Source organism: Kwoniella shivajii, chromosome 9, assembly GCF_035658355.1.
Source record: "Kwoniella shivajii chromosome 9, complete sequence".
Lineage (NCBI taxonomy): Eukaryota > Fungi > Basidiomycota > Tremellomycetes > Tremellales > Cryptococcaceae > Kwoniella > Kwoniella shivajii.
In genome coordinates, this window is record NC_085916.1 from 587971 (window position 1) to 613462 (window position 25492).

The 25492-nt window shown below is 41.9% G+C and overlaps 12 protein-coding genes and 1 non-coding gene across 13 annotated transcripts; 5 read left to right on the forward strand and 8 right to left on the reverse strand.

Moving 5' to 3' along the window:
• Positions 1-581: 581 nt before the first annotated feature.
• Positions 582-1217, forward strand: IL334_006540 (uncharacterized protein; the record flags this gene model as incomplete). The annotated part of the gene is made up of 1 exon (XM_062938241.1): positions 582-1217. One exon carries the CDS (start codon positions 582-584, stop codon positions 1215-1217), a length of 636 nt encoding a protein of 211 aa, XP_062794292.1.
• A 387-nt stretch (positions 1218-1604) lies between these two features.
• On the reverse strand, positions 1605-3978 carry IL334_006541 (uncharacterized protein; the record flags this gene model as incomplete). The annotated part of the gene is made up of 8 exons (XM_062938242.1): positions 1605-2305; positions 2386-2525; positions 2644-2837; positions 2906-3136; positions 3200-3340; positions 3401-3463; positions 3545-3691; positions 3793-3978. The coding sequence occupies 8 exons, from the start codon at positions 3976-3978 to the stop codon at positions 1605-1607; spliced, it is 1803 nt and encodes a 600-aa protein (XP_062794293.1).
• A 707-nt stretch (positions 3979-4685) lies between these two features.
• On the forward strand, positions 4686-6068 carry IL334_006542 (uracil phosphoribosyltransferase; the record flags this gene model as incomplete). Its single annotated transcript, XM_062938243.1, has 8 exons — positions 4686-4804; positions 4873-4927; positions 5035-5128; positions 5252-5330; positions 5398-5453; positions 5606-5751; positions 5891-5959; positions 6039-6068. The coding sequence occupies 8 exons, from the start codon at positions 4686-4688 to the stop codon at positions 6066-6068; spliced, it is 648 nt and encodes a 215-aa protein (XP_062794294.1).
• A 436-nt stretch (positions 6069-6504) lies between these two features.
• Positions 6505-9564, reverse strand: IL334_006543 (uncharacterized protein; the record flags this gene model as incomplete). Its single annotated transcript, XM_062938244.1, has 13 exons — positions 6505-6698; positions 6806-6830; positions 6920-7030; positions 7101-7166; positions 7231-7268; positions 7346-7420; positions 7555-7810; positions 7924-8023; positions 8099-8118; positions 8191-8283; positions 8367-8589; positions 8682-9326; positions 9416-9564. 13 exons carry the CDS (start codon positions 9562-9564, stop codon positions 6505-6507), a joined length of 1995 nt encoding a protein of 664 aa, XP_062794295.1.
• Positions 9565-10180: 616 nt separating this feature from the next.
• Positions 10181-11805, reverse strand: IL334_006544 (uncharacterized protein; the record flags this gene model as incomplete). Its single annotated transcript, XM_062938245.1, has 3 exons — positions 10181-10372; positions 10529-11034; positions 11169-11805. 3 exons carry the CDS (start codon positions 11803-11805, stop codon positions 10181-10183), a joined length of 1335 nt encoding a protein of 444 aa, XP_062794296.1.
• A 383-nt stretch (positions 11806-12188) lies between these two features.
• IL334_006545 lies at positions 12189-12303 on the reverse strand. The gene has a single exon (XR_009999599.1). It is a non-coding gene; the product is annotated as a 5S ribosomal RNA (ribosomal RNA).
• Positions 12304-12573: 270 nt separating this feature from the next.
• IL334_006546 (uncharacterized protein) lies at positions 12574-14431 on the reverse strand (the record flags this gene model as incomplete). Its single annotated transcript, XM_062938246.1, has 10 exons — positions 12574-12648; positions 12743-12819; positions 12891-12970; positions 13029-13144; positions 13238-13494; positions 13676-13752; positions 13844-13882; positions 13983-14021; positions 14139-14180; positions 14313-14431. The coding sequence occupies 10 exons, from the start codon at positions 14429-14431 to the stop codon at positions 12574-12576; spliced, it is 921 nt and encodes a 306-aa protein (XP_062794297.1).
• A 661-nt stretch (positions 14432-15092) lies between these two features.
• IL334_006547 (uncharacterized protein) lies at positions 15093-16144 on the reverse strand (the record flags this gene model as incomplete). Its single annotated transcript, XM_062938247.1, has 5 exons — positions 15093-15182; positions 15262-15324; positions 15427-15844; positions 15941-16015; positions 16092-16144. 5 exons carry the CDS (start codon positions 16142-16144, stop codon positions 15093-15095), a joined length of 699 nt encoding a protein of 232 aa, XP_062794298.1.
• A 498-nt stretch (positions 16145-16642) lies between these two features.
• IL334_006548 (uncharacterized protein) lies at positions 16643-19478 on the reverse strand (the record flags this gene model as incomplete). The annotated part of the gene is made up of 10 exons (XM_062938248.1): positions 16643-16778; positions 16855-16944; positions 17047-17372; positions 17445-17479; positions 17542-17821; positions 17913-18153; positions 18219-18350; positions 18426-18455; positions 18556-19031; positions 19164-19478. 10 exons carry the CDS (start codon positions 19476-19478, stop codon positions 16643-16645), a joined length of 2061 nt encoding a protein of 686 aa, XP_062794299.1.
• A 426-nt stretch (positions 19479-19904) lies between these two features.
• Positions 19905-20516, forward strand: IL334_006549 (uncharacterized protein; the record flags this gene model as incomplete). The annotated part of the gene is made up of 3 exons (XM_062938249.1): positions 19905-20015; positions 20138-20420; positions 20506-20516. The coding sequence occupies 3 exons, from the start codon at positions 19905-19907 to the stop codon at positions 20514-20516; spliced, it is 405 nt and encodes a 134-aa protein (XP_062794300.1).
• Positions 20517-20778: 262 nt separating this feature from the next.
• Positions 20779-21656, reverse strand: IL334_006550 (uncharacterized protein; the record flags this gene model as incomplete). The annotated part of the gene is made up of 3 exons (XM_062938250.1): positions 20779-20886; positions 20995-21095; positions 21272-21656. The coding sequence occupies 3 exons, from the start codon at positions 21654-21656 to the stop codon at positions 20779-20781; spliced, it is 594 nt and encodes a 197-aa protein (XP_062794301.1).
• Positions 21657-22227: 571 nt separating this feature from the next.
• Positions 22228-23530, forward strand: IL334_006551 (uncharacterized protein; the record flags this gene model as incomplete). Its single annotated transcript, XM_062938251.1, has 5 exons — positions 22228-22416; positions 22539-22611; positions 22759-22931; positions 23025-23313; positions 23415-23530. 5 exons carry the CDS (start codon positions 22228-22230, stop codon positions 23528-23530), a joined length of 840 nt encoding a protein of 279 aa, XP_062794302.1.
• A 466-nt stretch (positions 23531-23996) lies between these two features.
• Positions 23997-25331, forward strand: IL334_006552 (uncharacterized protein; the record flags this gene model as incomplete). The annotated part of the gene is made up of 5 exons (XM_062938252.1): positions 23997-24182; positions 24290-24362; positions 24519-24691; positions 24869-25163; positions 25216-25331. The coding sequence occupies 5 exons, from the start codon at positions 23997-23999 to the stop codon at positions 25329-25331; spliced, it is 843 nt and encodes a 280-aa protein (XP_062794303.1).
• Between the last annotated feature and the right edge of the window lie 161 nt (positions 25332-25492).

Consider the following 25492-nt stretch of genomic DNA (forward strand, 5'->3'; position numbering starts at 1 on the left):
AAATACTCATTGACGTATATTTCGACCTACTGCATACTTGGGACTGATTCCACTAGACTTCACTCTACGTCATGTACTGGTTTCAAACGCTAACTGATCAATCTCCTTCTATGACCATAATTACGTTCGTCTGTATCGCGTACGAGACGCGTTCCGTGAATGTTTGAGACATCCATCATCTGATCTTCCTTTATGTCGTTGTGAAGCAAACACTTGTTCTTGGCAAAAGACGACTGAGACTGCCATCCTCCTTTAGTGGTACATCCCCTTGACATACTTTTGTGCATAGCTCCCTGTTCTGTCCTTTGAAAATATGAAACGGAGACGGATTGATTCAACATTTTACTGACGGATCGTAAGTGATCTATATAAGGATATGATCTCTGTGGATTTCAGAGCTGTTCTTAACACAACCAACCAAGTCGAAAGAAAACCTTTAAAAAAAGCTTTGCAGCTGAACAATCGAAAAGAAAAGGAATTAACCTTAAAAGCATATTGTATCTTGCAACAAGTTCTAAATCACCACCATACACCTAAACGGAACCATTCCAACCACATACTCTCAGTCATAAACCACCATCATGGATTTGTTATCATCCTCTGTAGATATCGCTTTTTTACTCTTAACATTACTTGTAATCTATCATCATCCCATTTCTTCTTCGGCCAATCCCAATTTCAATTCCAATTCTAATCAAGAAGTGACTGTTCCGCCACCCAATTCACATAATCATGGATTGGAACCTGGTTCACCTCATCCTTCGCCTGGATATTTAGCTGTTCCATCTATAACAGTTACGAGACCTTCCAGACCTCCTTTACCTGGAGCCGGAGGTGCGCAAGGCAGACATAAGAAGAAATCAGTCAGTTTCAGTTTAAGTTCAATGGATGATTTAATACCTTCTTCATCCAATAACCCCTCTTCTTCCTCTTCTTCTTCTTCTTGGTACAAGAGAAGGCCACCTACTCCTTTTCAACATAAATTACCTAAATCACCAATCGAGCAATCCCTTCAATCTCCATCTCTTTCTCCATCTCCATGTCCAAGTCCAGCTCGACCACCAAGTCCATGTCTGAGCCCAAACGCCAGAAGTCAAGCTCAAGTGGTGGCAGATTTGAATGTGGGACCAAAAGGTGAAATTAGACATGCAGAATTGGAACATGGTATCTTGAAACAAGATCATATGAGTATTCAGAAGAAATGGTTGGTAACTTAATCTCTGAATCTCTCGCAGTGATGGAAGAGAATGATGGGAGCGAACCGCAGAGGGAAATGGGATGGGATGAAAGTAAAAATTATAGTAAAACGCATGAGATAATCCCCCCAAAAATTGAAAACATCTAAAATCAAAGTAGAAATCGTATCTAAATAATTCGTATACATCTTGTAATGTGAATGTGAATGTGAATGTATACACATCAAATTGTGAAATGAGCAGATGAGCACAGTGTACACTATCATGAGCTTATCATACATAATACAACATGTGCTTGAACATAGACTAAAACAGATTATAAGCAACTCCCCTCTTCCCGTTCAACTTCTCTCTCATCGATTCTATCTTGTCCTTCGGCTTTTGATGCCCCACACGAATCGGTTCAAGCTAATCATCCAATTTCCAAACAAAGACAGTACCAGGTTCACCTACACCAACGATCCATTTTGCACCTCTAGGTGATATAGCAACATTACATATATTTGTACCACCAATGAACATTCTCCACCCTTTCTTCGAATTATATTTGACCAAAGCTTGATAATCCGATGCTACTAATCTCCAAGATTCCAAAGACCTGTTTCTTGGTCCTGGTGTGATTCCAACATGTGCTGCGGATCCAGATCCAGATGCAGGTTCAGGTCCAATTGCAGATCCATTTTGTTCTGTGATGATATCTTGTTGTATATCTACATTCACTGACTGCGTATTGACATTCCCATTTCCCGCAGGGGCCGGATCTTCGGGTTCCTCAACAGCTGTCTCCATTAAGGTGTCCCCAATTACAGGAGAAGTGGGTGCTTCAGATTCAGATGCTACACTATCTCTTCTGCTTCTGGCTCTCATCTCTCGAGGCGGTAAAGGCGGTTCACCATCTTGTGCAAGCAAAGGGTTAAACAATAGGATCTCAGGGGCGTGATGTCCTACTCTATGAGCAACGAGAGCAACCAGCGGATCGGTAAGGATGTGTCCATCCATTGACATCTTATCTAGCTCGCTTGTAGTAGGGGAGAAAGGACGATGCAACGAAGCGTTCATTGCCCAGCAATCGGATCCGAGGGGATATTTCGAGATAGGCATGAATGAGCCTGCAATAGCTAATTAGTATGGGTACTTGAGTGGAGACTTGGCGGCGATTACGGCTGGATTTTTGAACGACATAACATACCTGAATCATTATAATCGTGTACACTAGGGTCGATATTCTGCGGTAATGGATCTTTCGGACGGAAGTATCTTCTATATCCTAACCATTGCCAAATAGCCACCTGTTGCCTTGATCTCGTAATCAAGGTGTCGTCGCCTAGCCTATATAAAGGGATACTTGTAAGCGCATAGGCCATTGATGTTGTTACCGGCAGCTTATGATCAGATGTGTACGATGCCGCTGGGAATGAACAACAGTAGTCTTCAAGAGATGACTTACCAATCGACAAAATCCACAAAGTCCTCGTGTAATCTGCTCGTCGAAAATACCGGTACGAAGATTATTTTCGCTCTATACCCTCTCGGCGTCGGTATTGGTTTTAATTTCGGTTTTGGAAATTCAGGTAATGCCCATATTTTCACTTGTCTATCTAATCCAACTGTTGCAATTGCATTCTTGATTGGATGGAATGTCTATACTCTCATAACACATCAGCTCAATGATCTGAGAACTTTTCACAAAGACACTTTTGATTACTCACTGCACAACTGACATAACCTCTATGACCACCTTTTCCTTCCCCAGCTAATATTGCGAATAAACAATTACCTTCATCCGCATCACCCATAGGGAAATTTTCATTTGGGTATTCTCCTAGGGGTATTTTAGGTTCATCTGATCCTAAAATATTCCATATTCTGGTTGACTTGTCATAGGATGTTGAAGCTAGAATATGTGGATGAAGAGGATGGGAAGTGAGCCAAAGGATATCCTAGGAGTTTTTTGCACGGTCAATCTAAGTAAGCTATTCCTCCAAAACAGGAAACATGCTTACACCACCATGACCTCGGAGGACCCTCAAGCATTCCTTGGTGATCGTATCGAGTATGTATATCAAGCCTTTTTGACCAGCCGTGACTATTAAAGGATGACATGTAAATGGATGATAACCCCATGTTATAGTATATAGATGATCCTACATGATGATTCATATTAGCTACATTTCTATCTTGGCAGACCTACAAAGGTGACTTACGTTTATATCCATTTCCCATAAGATCTTCCAGGGATCCTTTTCTGTACACCTTGCGACTGTTATCTACCAAATATACCGATCAATCAGCTATTCATCCATTTTCTATCTCTTCTGTGGAAGGGGACAAACAGCTGATTAACTTACTTTACCTTTCGTACATGTGGCTATAGTATTTTCATATTCCTTCCAAGACCATTGAACACCATTGGGCGTTTTCCAAGGTTGTAACGGGCCTATATAAGGCCAGAATTTCACATCTTCATATCTAGTCTGTTTCCTTTGTGGTCCTTGCTACATCCATAATTCGCACGTAAGCTCCGGTCGAAAGCCGACGTCATGCAAGACACAGTCGATGCAATAGAAGGAACGTTAGGAAGGATATTGTTACATACAGTTGCAATAGCATGACAGACATATGGATGACCGCCCCTACCTCTATACTTGTTTACTTTCTTATACCATTTCAAGGATGATCCGGCTGATTGTTCATCTTCAGAATTATCTTCCTCCGAAGAAGATAGGATTTCGATCGATACAGGTGTCGGATATTCTTCTGTCAGATCTCTGATTCCGTTCATCGTACATTGACGGTATCAAGAAATGTGTTGTATCATCGGGAAGAGGAAAGAATCTGGAAGGTCACAAGTGAAAGTGAAACAAATTCCAGTGTACAGAAACAAAAAAAGAAAAAAGAAACAGTCTCAAGCGCGTTTGTCTGTGATGTTCTCCTCCACCCTCGGGGCACATGAGCCTGATATCCGGTGGGCAGGGGTTTGCTAGGGAAGATGTTTATCAGGCTCATCTCCAGGTCGAATCCGAAACATCCAGGTGAAATTTCGGGTAAAGTATTCTGATCGCACGTGGTATTGGATCTGTTCCGAGTGCATCGGGTGCATGTTCTCGCTGATAACCGTTTGTTTGATATGGTATAGACGTATTTGAACGGATTGTTGTGATTATTAGACATACTCGTACAGTTCACCCATCAACAGGCAATCGATACCATAACACGCAATCAGAACGTACTCAAGTCCCAGCTCCACTGCGACAGTCAGGGAATTCAATAAGTGAAGAATCCTGTCCGGCCTTATCGCAGCGAGAACGAAGGCAGCACCCCTCCTCCCTTTATCATAGAATATCCGCCTTCGCCAACCCATCCGAGCGGGTGGAATCAAGCAATACGTCTATATATATATATATGAGCGTTCTCTTCAGGTCACAGCCATTTTATCCCCCTCGACATTTTCTTTCATAATCAGTATTCCAATTAATCTGCAAGTCCAACATGTCTCTGTCACCCAAAGTACAAATCTCCTCTCACCCTTTGATTCTCTCCAAACTTACTCAATTGAGATTACATGATCTTCCCGCGAAGGACTTCAGAGAAGGTGTAAAGGCTATCGGGTGAGTCAAGCGTAACGTTTCAAGTGCAACCTCTCTGTGGGGATTTGAACTGATAAAGCGTGTTACAGATCTATGCTTGTTTACGAAGCATCTCGTTATCTTCCTCTCGCCGATGTGCCCAATGTAAGCATGGTCTCCTCATTCGCATTATAAGGAGTGATCCATGGCCTGCGACGAAGCTGTTGTCTGGCGCGAAGACTCGAGCTGACCACTATCCACTATATTGAAAGCTCGAATCTCCAGTAGCTCCATTTACAGGTCAAACGATCCCACTTAGGATTGGTCTTTCTCCTATTTTAAGAGCTGGTATCGGTCTCACTGATGGTACGTGTCCTTTTTTCGACTTGATGTTCCTTTTCCATTCTCGATCCCAAAGCATGCACTCCATTCCGCTCTTGACTCAGAACTCAAAGCTGACATTGAAAACCCTGTCATTATCTTGTATAGCCGCTCTCGAGATGTTCCCAGAAGCTACAGTACTTCATCTTGGTTTATTCAGAGATAAAGCATCTCTTCAAGCTATCGAGTGAGCTTAGAAAAAGCCATGTCTTCTACGATATTAGGTTATGAGCTGACTCTGTTAAATGAACAAGGTATTACTCTAAACTCCCAAGTCAAGTGACAGCGGATATAGTATTCCTCCTTGATCGTAAGTCTACTTGTTTGTTTTTTTTATTTCATCTGTCCAAGTAACACTCTCGTACCCAACGTCAAGGGGCAAAGGTCTTTCGATGTTGTGGGGTCTTCCCAAATCGAAAAAAAAACGTCTCCATGCTGATCACTTGATCATTTGCTTTTCAGCTTTAATCGCAACTGGAGGGACAGCTTTGGCAGCTCTGAATATGTTAACAGAATGGGGATTATCGCCTTCTCAAATCAAGATTATATCTGTATTAGGTTCAAAACAAGGTGTACAACATGTTTCTGAAGAATTTCCAGATGTCGAAGTGAGTTTTTTCTTTTTTTTCCAACACTTTATTTAGCTCTCTTGCACTCTTCACTCTCACACCAATATTTGAGTATTGATAATTGGGATTGAGAATATTGATGATATGATTTCCTTTGGCTTGACTTGACCGGCTACAGATATACATAGGTGCAGTTGACGATATCTTGACTGAGAAAGGATATATCTCACCTGGTTTAGGTGATGCTGTGAGTCATTTCCAGTTTTTCAATTTACCACATTTCATTTCTAAACAGAACAGTTGCTGATATGCACGGTATGATATAGGGTGATCGACTGTTCAGTACCGCTCATTAGATCGTTGCGTATATTAAGGATCTCGCTGTCTCCGTCCGGTCTTCATGTTGATTTCATGAAGACATCTAATTAGTCTATCTCTCTTTCAATCGAATGTAAATGGAAAGTATCCAGTTGTACCTCTAATCGATCCTTCCACGTTCATGTTAACTCAGCAATGCATACATGATGAGCATGAAACTACAAGGTAACATTGTGTATGTGGAACCTCTTTGTGTATGTTTACTGATCGGTACTTTATCAATCGTTCTTCTATTTCAGTCTGTCTCGATGATTTCTATATCCCGTGCCGTATATATATATATTAGTCTAATACAAACAATATCATTATCATTTAATCCTAATCATAATCTCATTCGTGTATGATCTAACAGTGTTCATGATTCCATCTATCCCGTTTTTTTCTATGGCCCCTGGTTTACCATCAATCATCCATTTATTTACCTTGCGCTCTTTCCAAGAATTCATCTTGACCTATACTATGTTTTCTTCTTCCCTTTTTCAACCATTGATCCCAATTGTTGGTCGTCCCAGTCCCTGCAAACATGATAACTCTATCTCTCGCAGGTCCAATCAGTCCATCTCCGTGTCCTCCAAGTGGATCCCAATGAATACCATGGGTGACGCCATCTGCAATCAGTACAAACACGAGGATTCAGCTCACGTCATATTGATGTCATCCATGGGGGTTTATATTAAGAGGTGATAAAGTAAGAAAATTAGAGCTAGGAACTTACGCCTTTCCAAATATCTTCTTACTCTCTGTGTGATGAGGATACATCAGCGTCAGGCTGTATGGCGAGACTTCCTCACAATGACATCTTGGATCTCGGATTGAGCTAATAACTCACAGTCGCATCTATGATGACATCTTTCGCGCCTAAGAAGAACGCTGTCTTACTGGAATCAGTCGCATTCGGGATTTCATCAAAGAACAATGTATTGTCCGCCCAATCAAAGTGCTACATTTATAGTGATATCACCAGATCAGTATCCTGAGGTTATTGAGATACAGATCAAGATGGAACTTACACGTTGAATGTAATGTGCTATTCCGACTTCTGATGCTATGAAGTAGTATAACAACAATTCGATTGCCTTGATATGAGACGTCAGCTGAACCTATTCTGGCTGGTGAGAGAATGAGATGGGCACAACTTACTGAAGAAGGTTTTCGATAACAGAAATTGTAACAGACATCTGTTATAAACAGATGACATCAGTCAGATTTGGTATCTTTTCGTTTTGGCTCGTACTTGTTTGGAGTTTTCACTTACCTCCCTCCCAAAGACAGAACACGACGGGGTCGACAAAGGTACTTCTCTTGACAAGGCTCGGGCAATCCTTCAATACTGATGTTCGACAAAGTGTATTAGCCAATTTTCCCTTTCCCCAGACGCTTTCTGCCCTTGTTCTTCATAGAATCAATGATAGAATTATGACTGCTTCATAGAATCTAGAAGGCAAAGGTAGATGGGTAACTCACTCCATCCGTGAGCAACACTGCCGTTACTATGACTCAACAGACTAACGCCTCCCCTCATTGATCCTCTTGCACCTTCATCCCAAAATCCCCATTGAGTACAGATATTCTTCATCGCGTCAACTAATTGCTGTCTGGTCCAAGGTCTTAGATGCCGATGATGAAACAGTGATTGAGCAGTGTAAGGAGATAGAGGTATCAAGATTGGATGTGATGGGAGTGATGAAATTAAATGTTTGATCAGGAAATGGGATTGTAACTAGAAAAGAGAGGAATTAGCTATCATTTTAGATCAAGCGCAGTATGGCGATCAAACCGGATGATTTATGTCTGAAGGGAAGACATGACTAGCTTGATCTAAAGCAGACTTACTAGACCAAAGCCTAATCCATGTAAATAGACTACAGGTATAGCATTTGGTTCTGTTCTTCCCTTCTCTGGAGTCCAGCCTTTGGGTATACGAATGAGGTATCTGAAAATACGACAGCTTCAGCTTCACAATTGCACACAGACAGACACAGTTGAGGAGATTTCTATAGGTACTCACTCGACATCGCCTTCACGGTACTATGTGATATTACGACAACGTAGTCAGCTTGATGCAGGAAGGCAGAACAACCATAGGGATTTTCCACTTACCAAACCCATACCTTGATAAGGATAAACCACTTTTTGCAGAAAGAGGTTGATCGCATTAGTTAAAGCGTATAGGATCAACGGTCTTCCTTTTGCCTATGATTATCGTTAGCATACATTCTCTCTCTCCTTTGCCTCGCCCTATTTTGTTTTTGTCATCTAGAGTTTTAACCACTTACGTTAACTTTATCAATGGTCAATCTACTCAATTCGATCTTGTCGTTATATCCTTCTTCGAAAATAGTGCCGGTTCTAGCTTCCAATAATTCCACGACGTATTGTAAGAATTTGATATGGTTTTCATTGGTCGATATTTCCTCAAAAGTCGTATTGAAACATGTCCATGCTAACCACATTTGAATATTTCCACGCTTGATGGAATCCCACGGGGTGTAATTGAACCTTTTAAATGCAGATCAGTATCAGTATATTAGAATGGTGGATTCAAGAGTGGACAAGACATGACAGATATTCGTTTTGAAACAGACTCTCACCAAGTTCTTAATCTTTCTCTAAAATCAATCGCTCTCTTATCCCAATGATGTAAATGTACAAGTTCATTATTTTCATTTATAATACCTTCATATCCCCATTCTTCATTATCTGTGTTGGGTAGAACTTGGTTCTCGATTTGATCTCTTAATTTTTCTTCTCTTTCACCTTGTTTATTTTCCACGAAACAATTGATGGTATTTTCCTCTTGTTTAGATAATTTACCTACTCTTTTCCTTTCTCTAATTCCAATTGATTCTTCATATTCCCTTTCTTTTATATGATGTAGATCAGCTACTGATATCAAACCTTTCTGAGAGTCTTCTTCACCTCTTTCGACATATGCATCTCTGAATTCACCTTCCTGAATACCATCTCCATCTTCCGCGTGATCGTGTGCGTGTTTGGTGATCCCCCTTGGTGGAACAGGATAAGTTAGGCCTGAATGTATGACTCTCAGAAACAGTTTCGTTCTTTCTGAAATTGGTAAAGTCGATGGTGGAGATGGAGTTTGAACACGAGATATAAGATGTGATGTGTAGATTGCGAAAAGGATTTCTGTTATTGAATATGCAGCGAATAGGGTTGATGTTAATGAACCTCTAGACAGGGAATTCGATAACAGAGTGTACCATAGCAGATAAGCACTGTCCATATCCAAACACGAGACGTCAGATCCATTCGAACGAGATCAGACATGATACACAGCTGGTTATGGTTCAACAGTGGAACTCACCAGCACAAGGGAGTGATCATCCAGACACTCATCACTAGTCCCAGAGCTACATAGTATCCTTGATCAGGTTTCTTCGCTTCATGTTGAACTGGGTATACTTCTTCTGGCAGTGGTGTCAGAGGAGGAACCACGAACTTGCTCTTCGACATCTTGTTAGATTTGCCTTTTTTTTCGAGTCCACTTCACTAGGAACTATCGTGACGGTCAAAAAAATGGAGGTTTTTAAGAGGTTGTTCGTCGAATTCGAAAACCAGCTGCGAATTATCTTGATCTCTCAACCAAGGGATTCCTGGTATGAACAATGCAGGTATATGTTCTCATATCAGTCAAAGATATGCTCAACTCTGATAGAGATGGGACAAAGCATGAGGGTATCAGGTGAACTGCGCGAGGAGACAAAGGGAAGCACTGGAAGGAAGGGATGAAACAGATCTTCCGAAAAATGAAGAGAAACAACGGCATGGATCTGACTTGGGATGCGCAGGAAATATTCTTGGAAATCCATTTTATTTGTTTATTTGTTTACACATTTTGATTTTTTATCAGATATAGTGATGATATCATCATCCTGCAAACGTCATCATTCTCAGGGGATGACAACAGCAGAGAGGGCTTCAGGCCACGGAGACAAGGATAAGTTGCAAGACCATCTGAAGAAAGCATCCTCGAGGCGATGAGATGAGATGAGATGAGCAACTATACGATAATGTACACTATGCATACAAAGCCTCCGACCGATCCTTCCGTATGATACACCACGAAATATTACCCCTCTCCTTCCCACAGAATCACTCCGAAGCCTATACAGATCATTCCGACTCCTAATAACGTTTGAAAATCTGGTATCTGACCTAACCAAATCGAATCTACCAAAGCCACCAATCCTATAGTCAACAGATTGGCGACTGATGAGGTGGTAGGTCCCCAAAGTCCTATCAACACCATCAAACCTGCGTTCTGTAGTGGTAAGGCAGGGAAAGCGGTCGAGGCGTCGAGGGGGTTTCATGTATGGATATCAGGAAACACAGGGATTGTTAGAGGCGATGTGGATAGAGTGGGAATAACATCATATCAGCATGATCCTCTCCATACATAGGGATAGTCATCACTCACGTATAGCGTTCCTCCTATGAAAACAGCGATGAGACTCAACCAAATTTCGAAAGCATGATCACCTCTTGGCCAATGAAAAGGTTCGTATCCTGTCCAGTCCAAAGCTATGATAGGTGGCCAGAGCAAAAGAAGAGTTGCTATACCGATACAAGAAGTCAAAAAGTTGGAATGCAGAGCGGGTGGTAATTCTACTTGATATTGATGATGATGATGGCGTTGAGGAAGTAAGATAGCATTTGAAGTTGTTCTTGATAATGGAGGAGTCAATTCGATTGGAGTGGGTGAAGGATCAGTTCCCATATGTGGATACTGATTGCGATGATAACCATTCTCATGTTGAGAAGATCCAGATGTATGCTGTGTGGGTGCTGAAGGTGGCGAGGAAGGTGGTGAATGATATGTTGGTAAAGGAGAATAATCATCTGCAGCCGTAGATACAATCCCTCCGTGTCCTTCAGGAAGAGCTAGTTTATAAATTACTTCATAGAGACCCAGTATGATCGCACCTATGAGGATTGGTATCAGTATGCATATCATGACATTTGATTCCCCACACATGTATGTTGCATGAGCGCAATGACACTATCGAATTTGACTTTCCAAAATACGAGTTGTCTATCTGTTGAGACGTAGTACTCACCAAACAACATGATAGAATCACCTATGACTCTCCCCAGCATCCCTTCAGTCCCATCCGTCAGCCCATCGATACTAATGACTACCACTCCCGTGAAAGCCAGTAGTATACTAAGTGTAGTAGTTTTACTAAGAGGAGTTCCAAGTAGTATCATACTAAATCCATAAGTCGCAAAAGCCGAAGTCGAGTAAATGGCAGTTATATCTACAGGTGGTGAAAGGGCCATTGCTATATACCAACTCAGAGCAGGTATAGATAAAATGGAAGTCAGGTAAACAATCTTTCGGTTCCATAAAGAAGATAATTGTGTCCATGTTGATGATTTCGGTATTTCAAGTTGATCAATGATAATACCTTTGATCGAGTTTAAATATGCTATAGAAGGTATGGATGGATTGAAGAATTTGAGTAGTAAGAGATGTATTGGAAAGATCAAGGAAAATGTTGAATGGGTCAAATAGAAAGTGAAATAAGGTTGATCATATTGTAATTTCGATGATAGATGATGGGCGAATTCAGTTTGTATTGCAGATGAGAATACTATACCTATTAAGATTGATATAGGAAGTAAGATTGACTTTGTTGAAGATGGTATTGCGATTGCTGGGATGTGGATATGAGATGATTGGGTTGATGACATGTTGGTCCAGATGAATACGCTCTCAGCATGAATGAATCGCGCAAGATACAAGGAGGAACGGGGAGAGGAGAATGTGGGTGTTTTACGTTTGATGCATTTTGGGTGGTAAAGCGTGACAGGATCCTGTAAAGAGACGACTATGGATTGGACACTAAGCAGGAGGGATATGTGCTATGGAACTGTAATGAACCTCAGATGTGTGATTATGGTAGAAGCGGTACTGGTAATATGAGAAGATCAACGAATGATCAACTGTGCTGTCTTCTCTGACTGCTCGGTTAATCAACTCAACTGCGAAATCAACATTCCATCGGAAATCAAGAATTGTCACCAATTGCAATTGGCAAAATCCCCTTCACCGCCATCATCTCAAAAACAAAAAAAACTACAGCACCCGGGATTCCCATCTGGTCCCCCACGATGGTACTAACCGAGCGATACATAGCTTAGTTGCGCAGATCTGACGGGATGCGACGTTTTCTATGTTCTATGGCCGTAGATGGGGTTTCGTCGCGGCTTACAAAAACTATATACCTTTCGCGACAGACATGAAGAAGGGTTGCAGTAGTCGTTGTGGTGTTGAGCTGTAACTTTCAATCCCAGGTGTTATCGGGCGGTCAAAAAAGGAAGCTCTGTTCATCTATGATACATATCTAGCGATTGAATTATCTTGAACAGTATCTTAGCATCTCAAGATAATACAGTTCACATGGAATACGAATTAATAACCCTTGATTTGATCAATCCGTATTATCGCTGCTTCTACATTCAAGCCTTTGCCTCCTTTCCTTCACTGCCCAGTTTACCTTCCGAAACTACTTTACCATCTACTTCTCTGACAACCTATCGAAGATAAAGTGCACGATCAGCATAAGGTATTATGAGACATACGTGTATATGGTGATACGTGTAAGCGACTATGGGATTGTCCACTTACTTCTTGTCCTAATGCCCTTACTCTCTCAATATCATGACCTATCAAACTGACATGAACTCCAGAATACAGGTATGGGTCTTTGAGCAATACGTGAAGTCAGTGGGGTACGAAATGTGATTCAGTGAGTAAGGACGTTTATTGTACTCACACGAGCCAACTCTGATGCCTTCCTTCTTCACTCTTGCTTGAAGTTCAGTAAGATATGGAGCGATCACAGATTCCGGTTTGCTACGACGGGTGACTTCTTAGCACGTGTAACGTGTAGACTTGGTCGCTCAGTGCTCACCTTGTATAGATCAAATGTCTGAATGGTTTACTTGAGGCGGGAGGTAATGGTAGGTAAGGAGTTAAAGATAAGAGGAGTTGCTGGAATAATGATGGTATACCAGGGAAGACGCATAACTAGTAATGTTGTACCTGGTTATTAGCTTAGCTCACCTGTGACAAGATGTTGTACCTGCGGACGTCGAGGAAAGGAGAGGAATCTTTACATACTTTTCCAGCAAGTCTAACGACTGGAACCCATTTATCGCCATCCACAAACAAGACTTCACTCTTGACGTTTTCCGAGCCTGAACCTGAATTTGTAGGGAACAAAGCCATTCTTTCTCTAGCTTGTTTTTGAGCAGGTGTAGCGTTTTTCAACTCTTCTTTACGTTGAGGTGTAGATAATTCCATCATTCTATGAAGTGTTTCAGGATGATGAACAAGTGGTAAGTTGAATGCTGAGCCCAAAGATGCGTATGTTATATCTATGATATCTCTGTCAGTTTAGTCATTCATACACCAAGTGAAAAGCAAGCTCTCGCTTAACGGTATCAGAGAATACAGTAAATGACGTTGTTTTAGAGAAGAGAAAGAAGAGAACCCTTCTTCACATGTTTATGCGATTTGATCATGGGATAAAACTGCGAAAGGTAATCCTAAACTCACCATCATGGGTAGGTCCAATACCTCCTGAAGTCACTACGAAGTCATATTTCTCAGTCATCCTTCTTGCAGCTTCAACACTGGCAGGTTACGAAAATCAGATACAAAGTTAGTGATTTACCCTTTCTTTCATACTATCGAAGGGACCCTAAGGGGAAGTAGGAAACTTACATCTCTTCTTCATCATCTGCAATGACCTCTATCCTCTTCCTAAATAGGTGAACGGAATACAAATGATCAGTATCTAATCTTTCTAATGCCATACTCGTGGCCACTTTGGATTAAACGGTGATCCAGAGAGATGACTTACAACTCAATTCCGAGATCAAAACAGAACTGAGCAAAGAAGCTGTGTCCATGACGTACATCAGTTTAGGTACTGTCCTTTTGATCTCATCAAGCCATACTTTGTGAACCCCAGAAGTGTTGGGAGGGTGAGATTGATATGATATATTTCTTCACTCACTTTGAATTGGTATCTTTTGTTTTACCATTAAGGACTTCATCTCTATTTCAGATTACCCAATATATCAGTGACGTACCCAGCCTGGTTCTTTTGGCGGTCTCACGAATAGAGGTTTGCCCTTCACTACTGCACTGTCAAGAAGCACAAGAAGCTATCTAGGATGATATGACTTACCCTATAATTAGACATCCGGCACTTTTGATATATTTCCCGTCGCCTAATGGGTTAGGTACAGTCGACGGATCAGTAGGTGATAGTTTTTGAGGGATCGACGTTGGTGCTTGAGAAGACATATTTCTGTGATGTATCGTCAAGCCTAGAATTGGTTTTCGCACTAATATATTTTGAGGATGATGTGATTGCACGAGGTGAGAAAAAGGTTTACTCGTACAAAGACGTAGTTGCGGATAAACTGCTGATGAGGAAATTCGCTTTATTTGTTGAGGGTGACAAGATATACGATGGGGCATCACCAAAGTTCGAGTGTATGAGCGCAATCAACGAATAAGCATGAGTCTGTGTAACCGTGAATGAAGCATGGAAGTTGATCTGCGAGTGAGATCGGGTTTAGGTGAGGTAGATCGTTGAAAGACGTCATTGAAATCGGTTCAACGCGATCTCGCTTATCCCACTGCAAACTACCCAAAATAAATGTTCCTCGATGTTGATAGAAGCTCTGTTATTCGGTACATTCTCAAGCTTGGAAGATTGTGCATAGTGCATAGACAGATAGATTGATTAGCTGAAACAACGCAGAAGCAATTGTAAATCAGATCCATGATCGAGATCTTTCGTGTATGAACTAAAAAACTGAAACTAAACTAGAGATTCTGAATCACTACAGCGCGAAACGAGGAGGAAAAAAATTGGTGATGTATATATAAAGATGAAATCCAGACTTCCTTGAGAGGACTAAGGATTCCACTTTCATGTTCAGGGGATTAGGAAAATCACTTAGAAATCACCACCGCCCATATCATCACCTCCCATATCACCACCGTTATCACCATCTTGATATCCTTCGTTATAAGCGTCGTTTTGGCCCTACAACATTCCGCAAATTGTCAACATCTTAACCTTTGTCGTGAGATACGATACACAAGCGTCGTGTGCAACGACTCACGTCAGAAATCATATTTCCAATCATCATACCACCTAACAAACCACCACCAACACCTAAAGCGGCCTGCAAAATGGGAGCTTTCGTCAGCGTTTCTCAACGTTGAATACAATCCAATAGACCCAGATGATTCATCAAAGCTGTTGGTAGTGAGAGATAGAAACTTACAGCACCTCCAGCGCCCATACCACCACCTTGTCTTTGGGGTCTACCATACATTGGTTGTTGTTGCATATAACCACCTTGTTGTTGATATCCACCATAACCTTGTTGTTGATATCCTCCACCTCCATAACCTTGTTGAGGATATTGTTGTTGTTGAGGGTATCCACCACCTCCGTAACCTTGTTGTTGACCATATCCGCTATAACCTTGTTGAGGTCTATTACTACTAGATCCACCGGCGAGCTTGGAGAATATTCCACCTAAACCCTTCTTCTTCTCTGGAGGTGGAGGAGATGTATATCCTGATGACTGTTGTTGATAAGCGGGAGTCGAATCATACTCCCTTTTCTCTTGATAAGTAGATTGGGAAGGAGGCGCACCGGCTGGTGGAGCGTATGCGGCAGGTTGATCATCTGCTGGACTATTATATCCCACAGCATCATCAGTATGACATTACCCTCATGATCCAGGTCTAGGGTAAGAGGGGCAAAGGTGGCGAAGAACGATTGATACTCACTGTGTCCATTGAGATTGTGCACCTGAAGGTGAATTCTTATTTACATAAAACCAAGTTTTATAATCTTCGTTGAATCTATGATTGTACTGATCAGCTCATACACACCAAGATCAACGCGTCGATGAGCAGGCGAGATAACTGATGTACTTACTGTGTGATCCATCCTTCTGGCAGAGGTCGAGAATCGGGATTAGCAGATACCATTATACTTTGTTTCTTGGCAATTTATGACCTTGTTTGGTGGCGAGAGGTTTCGAGGGGTGATTAACGAGCGATAATGAACGCTGATGGATATCGATATATGAGTCTGTTACAATATCGGATTTGTATGAGATGAGAGATGTGTAATAAGTGAAAGAGGAAAGAAGAGACGAAGAGACGATCCCAATCTCATGTTCATGCCAAAGTATATACCCTTCGTCATCGTCTCTCTTCTCTCTGCTATTCATGCAATCTCCCACCCAGCGCACGGGCTTGGCAGGGTAAAAAGGAGCTCCCTACGCCGTACAACACCGTGGGAAAGCGCGATTTGTCAGCTTGCTTTACGTAAATTCGACAACAGCAACAGTGTAGATACTATTCATCAAACCTCTTACTTCTTGTCTAATTACAAAGATAGCTAGTGAAGGCGAATAATATAATATGCTACAACTCCTCTGTCGTGAGGAAACATACAACTGAATTTCAGGATCGATGAGACAACTAATCTAAGAAAGGTCGTTGATTCAACGTTCTGGCTACTTCCCAACTCGAAGCATGATCACCATTGATATCATGCCACATCCAATAATCAGACAACATTCGTGCAGCAGCACGATTATCGAAACATGCGTAAGGGCTATGACATGAGTAGCTTCTTAGCTGATTGATTTCTTTCATGAGGTGGTCCAAGAAGCAGTATCTGATTGACTCACCCAAACGCTCCCAGCATTTCTAGTGCTGTTATCCTTGATGGATGTGAAGGGGGGATCTCAAATCCAGCAATGAGGATTGGCCAAGTAAGCCTGAAACGGAAATAAGTCTCAGCATAAGTCATCTCTTACAGGGCTTGAGAGGCAATCATACTGAACTGGCGATCCCGCACTGCATCTGGTAGGTAAACTCACCATGTTATCTTTCCATAAAGAGCTAACATCTCCCCTGCCAATTCAATAATCGCTTGACTAGACTTGACGACTCTTTCATCTTCACTCGGAACACTGTAGACCTTTCTTAACATCCTAATTCTGATCGCATGTCTATATGAATGATTGCCGTACTGCGTTCGAGGATGTAATGGAGTGAAATTCTCGGTGTCATCCCATATCCTCAATTCGGCCATTATTGTCTGCGCGGTGTTATTCAGTGGTACGAGAGGAGGATCAAGATATGCTTTTGGATCTTCGGGGAGATGTCGGTTGATCGCTCGTACTGAAGCAATCAGGTTACAAGCCTACATGGAGTTTGTCGGTCAGTCCCGACTCCGTTATATAATGAACCACAACGATGACGATAGACTACTCACTCTAGCTATCATATCCACCATTCCTCTTGAGATACCTAGAATATCAGGTCAGCTTGTATGACAAGCACGATTCCGGGAATTCCTTGGGGATACGCACCGAACATTCTTTCCACACTTTCCCACTCCAGATCACTCCTTGACCAACTTTCAGCTTCGAAGAACCAAGGTGTGAAAGCATCTTGCAAAATACTAGGTGCTAATTCTGTTGTCATACATCCAAAGACATCCCTGATTGCTAGTTGTTCCATGAAGAATCTGTATGGTGAAAGTTTATCTCTTGGAGCATCGCGAAGGATGTTCTGAGCTCCGCCGAGTTGGTCGATCAGTGATAGAACGGATGATAAGAGATCATGCCATGAATCATCCGCTGCAAGCGACTATTAGAGAATCATAGACCAGGTAAGGTCAGGTCAGCCTGTGTCTTTCCTTGCTGCTGGGCGTTCAAGAAAAAGACCTGATTTTACTTACACTTGCAATGGTGCAGCTCAGCAAAGCAGCGAGGACCAATTCGGTGTTCTCTTTATCTAGCACTTTAGGTTTCCCGTCGCTGTCTTGTAATGTTTGCTGGACGAGATTCAGTACCCTGTTCTTGGCGGATTTAGTTATTCGCCATGCTGCAGCTTGATCTGCTGGATCTGACGAATAGGTAAGATGTACTCCGCCAACTGCTAGGATGGCTGCTCGTAGAGCGTCCGCGGCGGGGTTGGATCTGTAGAATATACAGACATCAATTAACCGAAGAAGCTTTTTTTTTGGGAGATGATAGATACTTACCCTGGCAGGTGCTTAAATGCTAGAGGAGCATGAACTCTAACCCACGGATTCCAAGGATGATGATCCGATTCGAAAGCAATGATGATGTGTACTGTTTTAGACAGATAGTGTCGAATCACGAGACGCTCGTCACTATCGATGAAACACATCGAGAGGGATATCAGCGTAATTCGATGATAGATGATTGTTATCAGAAGGCCAACTTACACTGTTGGAAAGTATGGTTCCAGAAATGATCTACCACATCCTGTATATCAGTTCAGACTCTTCTTCAGAAGGTTCGACCCAGTAGTATAGTGGTAGCGATATAGGCAGGAGAGAACGCGAGAGGACTAACGGATCCATCATCATTGTCGCTCTGACTTTTTCCGGTACTAACCAATCTACCAGATCGCCTTTTACTTCATCATTCTTTTCTTTACTTCTACCGTTCGGTGCGTGTGCAGGTAAGAATCCAGGTGGAACATGTATTGTACCTCTCATCCTCCTTGTAGGTATCTTACTGGTTCTCATATGAGACAATGACGAGGAAGAGGAGGGCGGATGTCGAAGTGTTGTGATGGGTATGTTCGGACCATTGGCCACGATATTTGATGGGGTAATGATTTCCGGGGGGTTGAGGATACTACGTGGTTGAAGCGAGGAAAGTTGAGGTTTGATGTCTACCATTGACAATTTACTATTTGAAGATGAACGTCTTTGATTTTGACTTTGATTTGGATTTGGTTTTTGGTCTTGATCTTTCTCGATTGAAGTCATGCGACGTTTCTTGTTCCGTCTTCTTTCACTTTCATCTCCCGAAGGCCACAAGCACTGTACGAGTAGAATGAAAACTCCAGATCAGCTCAAAGGAAAGATGATGATTCAGACACCATACAACATCCAGTCTTTCCCCAAGGTTAATGATTCCTTGGAAGGCAATGGTAAATTTAAACGATAGCTTACCTCCCTAGCTTTAATTCTACATTTATCGCAGATTGGTCTAACTTCATTACATTTAACTTTTCTTGTTCTACAAGTCAGACAACCATCTCTTGATCGCTGTGACTTATCAGCTGAAGAAGAAGCGTATTCTTGACTATCTTGACGTGTATGTTGATGTTGTTGTTGTTGTTGTTGTAATGGGGAGTATCCGAATGGAAGATAAGGATGATGGTGATTCTGACTTGGACCCGCTTTTGATGGATCGTTCGGTGGAGTATAAGGTGATGATGTACCTGATGATTCACCAGGTGTGAGTGTGTAGTTTGTTGGTGACATCTTTCATATCTTTTGATGCCATCTATATCAAACGTTCTGTTGAGGTTTACTGCGAAAGGGAGAAATGATCAGAAGATAAACAACACGATGAAAGATGTATAGGAATGCACGAGTGGGTCGTAGGATGATGGTGATGATGTGATGCTGATAGCCGAGAATAGTTTAAAATAACAGAAACAAGGTTAATCCTGCGGCTATCTAATTAGAAAAAATGGTACTTTTCCGAAGAACCCATTTCGTAGTCTCAATATCGATCAATTAGGAATAATTCCTAATCAACACTATGAACGCTTATTTTGATTCCGCTGAATAACGAAGACAAGTGAGTGCACAAAGGATAGACTGGTTCTCTCATTTGAACTATTGAACGAGTTCTTCTATGCAATACGACGACAGACCTTTGAATATCAGCTTCATACGAAGAGAATGAATCCCACAGCACCACCACCTACGGCAGCACATCTATCGCCAGATGCATCACCTTTGCATCCGCCTTCTGTCATGCACAATACTAGAGTACTTTCTTCATTAGGAACGGTAAGTATACTTTCCTATGTTTATACATGATCGCATAATTCCCAGTCGTATATCTCGAACGTCCTTTACGAAAGCTTGTCCTCATGACTAACAATCGTTGCCTACATCCTCTTAAAACATAGTATTCAGCATGTTTCTCGGGTCTCATAGCAGGTTTATTGGGTTTAACCAACTTATCCGGATTCTCACTCTATATAATCTCATCAATATTCACAGCATCAATCTTATTTTTAATCAAGTGTGACTCGAATGTGATACGGTATGTACCACAAGCAAACTTATCCGTGGCGTCTGAATCGGTAGGAATGAAAGCTTTGAAAGGTTATTGGGCTTTGACTGGAATAGGACAAGAGAATTTGTTGGGTTTTCTACTGTTTTGGATTGGAAGTTATGCTTTGATACATGGTATGTCCATTCCATTTAATCACTCATCTGTTGATGGAATGGTTCAAGAGTTGCGGGGAACTAATTCTGCGTGTGCTGGATGTAGTTTACGACTAGAACGATCATTATGTATGGAGTTGAGAAGCAACAGAAACAGAGACATTGCAGATGTTATGCTATTTTGATGCATTTAAAAGGCATATACTACAAGCAAGGCATTGTCACAATACTGAGGGACAGCTGATGGCTTGGTCTCACATAAAGGTCTACCTCATTGAAAACATAATGAATATCCGGAACTCTTCCTCCACGAGTATCGATACCGCCTGAAGTCCGTGATTCTCAGTGATTATTGACTGTGTTTCTTCCCTTCCAGCCTTTATCTAGGTTCACCAGTTGTAGGATCGATAGGATTCAGTGGACACAAAGCAGCAGCTACTGTCCTGCCTTCTTCCGCCAGTAAGTTATATGTCGATGCTGCATTTCTCTACCAGGAAGAAGTCAGGTTAGGTTAGCATTTATTGATCTTCGTTATGCGCGAGTGTTCTTAACGAGAACCTTCATAGCACCTTCATGAACAATCGATCTGACTCACCGTGTCCATGACATCCAGTTGTATACCCAAACTAGATATGTAATCGCGTATTGATTTGGGAGCGGGTATAGCTGTTTGTCCCGTGCCAAATAGTAGTATTTCTAAATGAGCAATAAGAGGGGTTAGCATCAATCGATCTTTGTGAGGATCTCACTTCGTCTCGTCGGATCGTATCAAGTAGCCTGAACCATAGTCTGCGCCCACCCGGGAGGTTCTGGAGGCTCCCGTTACATGGTATGACCCAATTCCCATCTATGTCATTGGTGATTAGACTTACCAGGTCTCGGAACCAATACTTCCAACGCTCTGAACCTCTCTGCTTCCCAGCCTTTCCACATATCGACCAAAGTGGCTTTACCAGCTTCAGGGGGATCAACATCCCATAAGATTGCACGTCCGGAATGGAATATGACTCCTCCTGGGATAACCAAATTATCAGATAAGATGAATCCCCTCGGTGTAAGTTTATTGATAGCTAAATTCGGCGTATCTGTAGAGTCTGGATTTGGCGCTAGGATATTTTGGAATCCACGTATTCGCTGTTGTGTTGATCGTGAGTGCCAGTCAGGGATTTCTCGAGATGGACCACATCGACGCAGACGAGCGGGAGATCGGACGCTGTTGAGCAGTGGACGGAGCGAGGATGAAGAACGAGATATCATTTCGTGAGATGTGATGCGAAGTTGATATTTCATGAACGCGCAAGAGTCAAGAGCTAACAACAGAGAGTCCGAGTCTTTCTGTTACGATAAAACAAGGAGCTGACACAATAATGGCTTCAAGCAGGTCATAAACAGAAAGAGTTGACATCGAGATTTTCGAAAGTTCGGGGTTGAATTTGAAAGTTGAAGTCAACGTACACTTTGAATCGGCTACTGCCGACTTTCGCTTTTTGAAGCACTTTCTAATGTCGCATTACAACATCAAATTAATGCATTACAGAAATAAAAAGCATTTACAATAATTTCTAATGATCGCTTTTGTTCCTGTTCCCCGTGAGAGAGTGTGTACACCTCCTTTTGATTGCGGCTTGAGGCACCCGAACTACTAAGCAGATCTTGATAGTGAGTGATTGACTGTAGTTGACTGTAGTTGACTGGACCGTGGACCATCAAAACGGGTTCATCGAGTGATACAGTCGACGATGGAACTTAAGGAAGCAGATCAATCCATGCAAGATCACATCACTTCTCCCTCATTCCCTCACTGATCTTCTCAGGTTGTCAATCTCCAATGACCTTCATCCCACTCTCACCATGTTGTCTCACTGGTGGTCGACTTACAGGTACACCTCGAGGTATATACCGACCTGCCGATGATGAAAGGCAAGTCGGAAGGTATCATACCACCCCATCAAATGAGAGTGTAGTCAGTGACAAAGTCGCTATGGTCTTATACACCGATTTCTTCTGCTTGGCACTGGTGAGTCATACTGTACCATCTTATCGACTACCACTATACAGGGAATCTCATGAGGTGATCAACTTGTTGTCGAGATCTAGTAGAACTTGATGCTAACTTTGCGTGCACAAAATGGCTCGTAGCCAAACCCGAAGATCATGGCTGATGCCTTCGCTGATGCATTGGGTATAAATGTATTTGTACCAGAATATATCGGTGAGTGACTGTACTGCTGTGTCTTCCTCTATACCCCCTTTCATGATGTCTTCCTCTATACCCCCTTTCATGATTTAGCTTCGGCATCTCATCGTCAGATATCCATGTGAGATTATAACGTTGATTTGCTTTCTCAATTGCGCTTAGTCGACCCTCCTTCTGTGGACCTGTTCGATTCTGTTGCTCCTCTTTATCCTGGTCAATACGCTTCACGATCAATGTTCACTTCGATTTACATGTTTGGACAAGTCATACTCAAGGCTTGGAGATGGTTGCCGGCGATGTTCTCACCAAAGAAACAACTTCCACTTGCTCAAGCTGTAAGTTGACCACACCGCATCTTGTTACAGTCTACCCAATGTGTCATCGTACACCGTGGACAGTACAACTAATATTACAATCGGGTATTTTAGTCATTGGATGAAATTGTACAAGAAGGATATACGAAGATCGTCATTGTCGGATATTGTAGAGGAGGAGCAATGGTTCAACACTTACTTTCCAACTCTAAGAATGAATGTTTGGTGGGTGGAGTAATATGTCATCCCACACCTGAAGAATCAACTTGGTCAAATATCACAAAACCAACTCTATGGAATTTAGCAGATCAAGATCAAATGTTCGGTATAAAAGATATCGATCATCTGAAAAGTACCTTCGAGGCTAAAGAAGGTGTGGAATTCCAATGTAATGTATATAAAGGTATGTTGTTTCATTCTGCTTTCTCTTCCCAACGATGGCGGACGAGTTGTGATATCATATCCAGAAAAACACCTGGACCGAGCTGATGCGCTTGCTTACAGAGACACTCCATGGATTCGCTACCAGGCCTACCCTGGATCACGAACCCACTAAGAAGGCCTTTGAAAAGGCTAATAGTTCAGCAATTGACTTTACCCGAAAGCTTCTTTTTGAATGAACAGGTGTTGAAGCAAGAGCTACATGGATGAGTAAATGGAAAAACGGCACAACGCGAGGACGCTCACAATGACAAATACGCTGATTGGAGTCAATGAAGTGTTGCTATGAATCTATATTTCCCGCAAATAAGTGAAGCTGTATAGTACATCATGTGCGGTGCATGTACAGTACTCGTATACCTTTTGGTAAAATCTAATCGATCCCCTTTCTTTGTTCCTGGATGAATCAGCTGATTCCCATTGAAACATGTTCGGGAAGCGAATAAGAGAAGGAGATAAGGTCTGATTGCCAAGACAATTCGCACAGAATCTACAGTTATCCTTCTTTCAATCCTCACACAGAAAGCTGGTTGACCATACATTGAATCCAGATGTTTCATACATAAAAGCGAGAGATCTCTCTTTCTTACCTTTTGTATTCTCGTAGTATGCATCACATCGAACTCGTAAGGTAGTCAGATCATCATGTCCTTCTTATCATTCTCACCATGTTGCGTCAAAGGTGGTATACTGCCTGGTGTACCCAGAGGAGATTATGATACTTCCACTTTGAAAAAAGTAGGCGGATATCATGTTAATTCCTCTGACGGCATGATTGGAGACGGGAAAGTCGCTTTGGTCATCTTTGCTGATATTTTTGGTCTTCAAGTCGTGAGTTTCCTTTCCTTCTTCTTAGATTTAAAGTCTGTCTTACCATATCCCTGCCATCATTGAAATCTTCGTTTTCTTACACTCATCAATAATGTGAATGTACATAGCCAAATTGTCAGATTTTAGCGGATGGATTTTCAGATGAATTGAAATGTCACGTTTTCGTACCGGACTATATCCGTGAGCCGACTGGTTGTTTACAGTTCTTTCCTCATCGTCACGCATCACGCCTCGTACATGGTACATGGCATCCACCCGCTGTACCTCACTGAGCCTTAAGTTGATATCTCCGGGCAGGACACTGATGATGTTCTTCTCATGCTATGCCCCAAATAGCAAACCCACCTCCGAATTCAGCTTTCACACAAGTGGCTAAAACGTTTCCTGAAGAATACGCGAATCGACCATGGTATATCAGTTTGATCGAATGGATAAAAACCATATTTAAAGCTTGGAAATGGATACCGACATTTCTCTTCCAAGGCAATCAGATTAGATTAGCACAAGCTGTGAGTTGGTTTCCCTAATTGTCTCTTCTTGAGTCTCTGTAAACAAACAAACAAACAAATAAATGAATTAGGAGAAGAACGGATTTAGTTCTTATTTCTTCCTGTATATGATCCTGTACAGTGTACTTGGAAAAATGCAAATATAAGACACCTCATATTAATTGCTGTGCTTTGTAGGCAGTGGATAATCTCATTACGGAAGGCTACACTACGATAATGTCAATTGGGTATTGCAGGGGAGCAACAATCCTCGAATACCTCTTATCGTCATCATCAAATGTGATTCAATGCGCAGTTCTTTGTCACCCAGAACCCAAACCCAGATTATACAATCATATAAATCGACCTACTATCTGGAATATACCTGATCATGACACCTTCTTCAAATCCAACGAGGTAGATATTTTGAAGAGAATAATGGGGAAAAAAGTGAAAGATCAAGGATTGGAATTTGAATGTTTCGTACATAAAGGTGAGCTTCTAATATATCCAAATACTTGATGATGACAATTGATCAATTATAGATACCGTACATGGATTCGCCAACCGACCTACTCTAGATCATGAAGCTACCAAGATAGCTTTTGAGAAAGTCAACAATGATGCAATTGAGTTTTTCAAAAGACATCTTCTGCAATGATCGACTGAGACGAGTCAACAGATGATTGGATGCGCGAACCTGTTCTGTAAGAACGTGTTATATGGCGTAGCTTGACTGTAATGATATCTCGTTCGTGATCCTTGTGATTGGTAACTCAGCGGGTGGCTCGATATGTCAATTCTGTTCAACATTGTCATGTA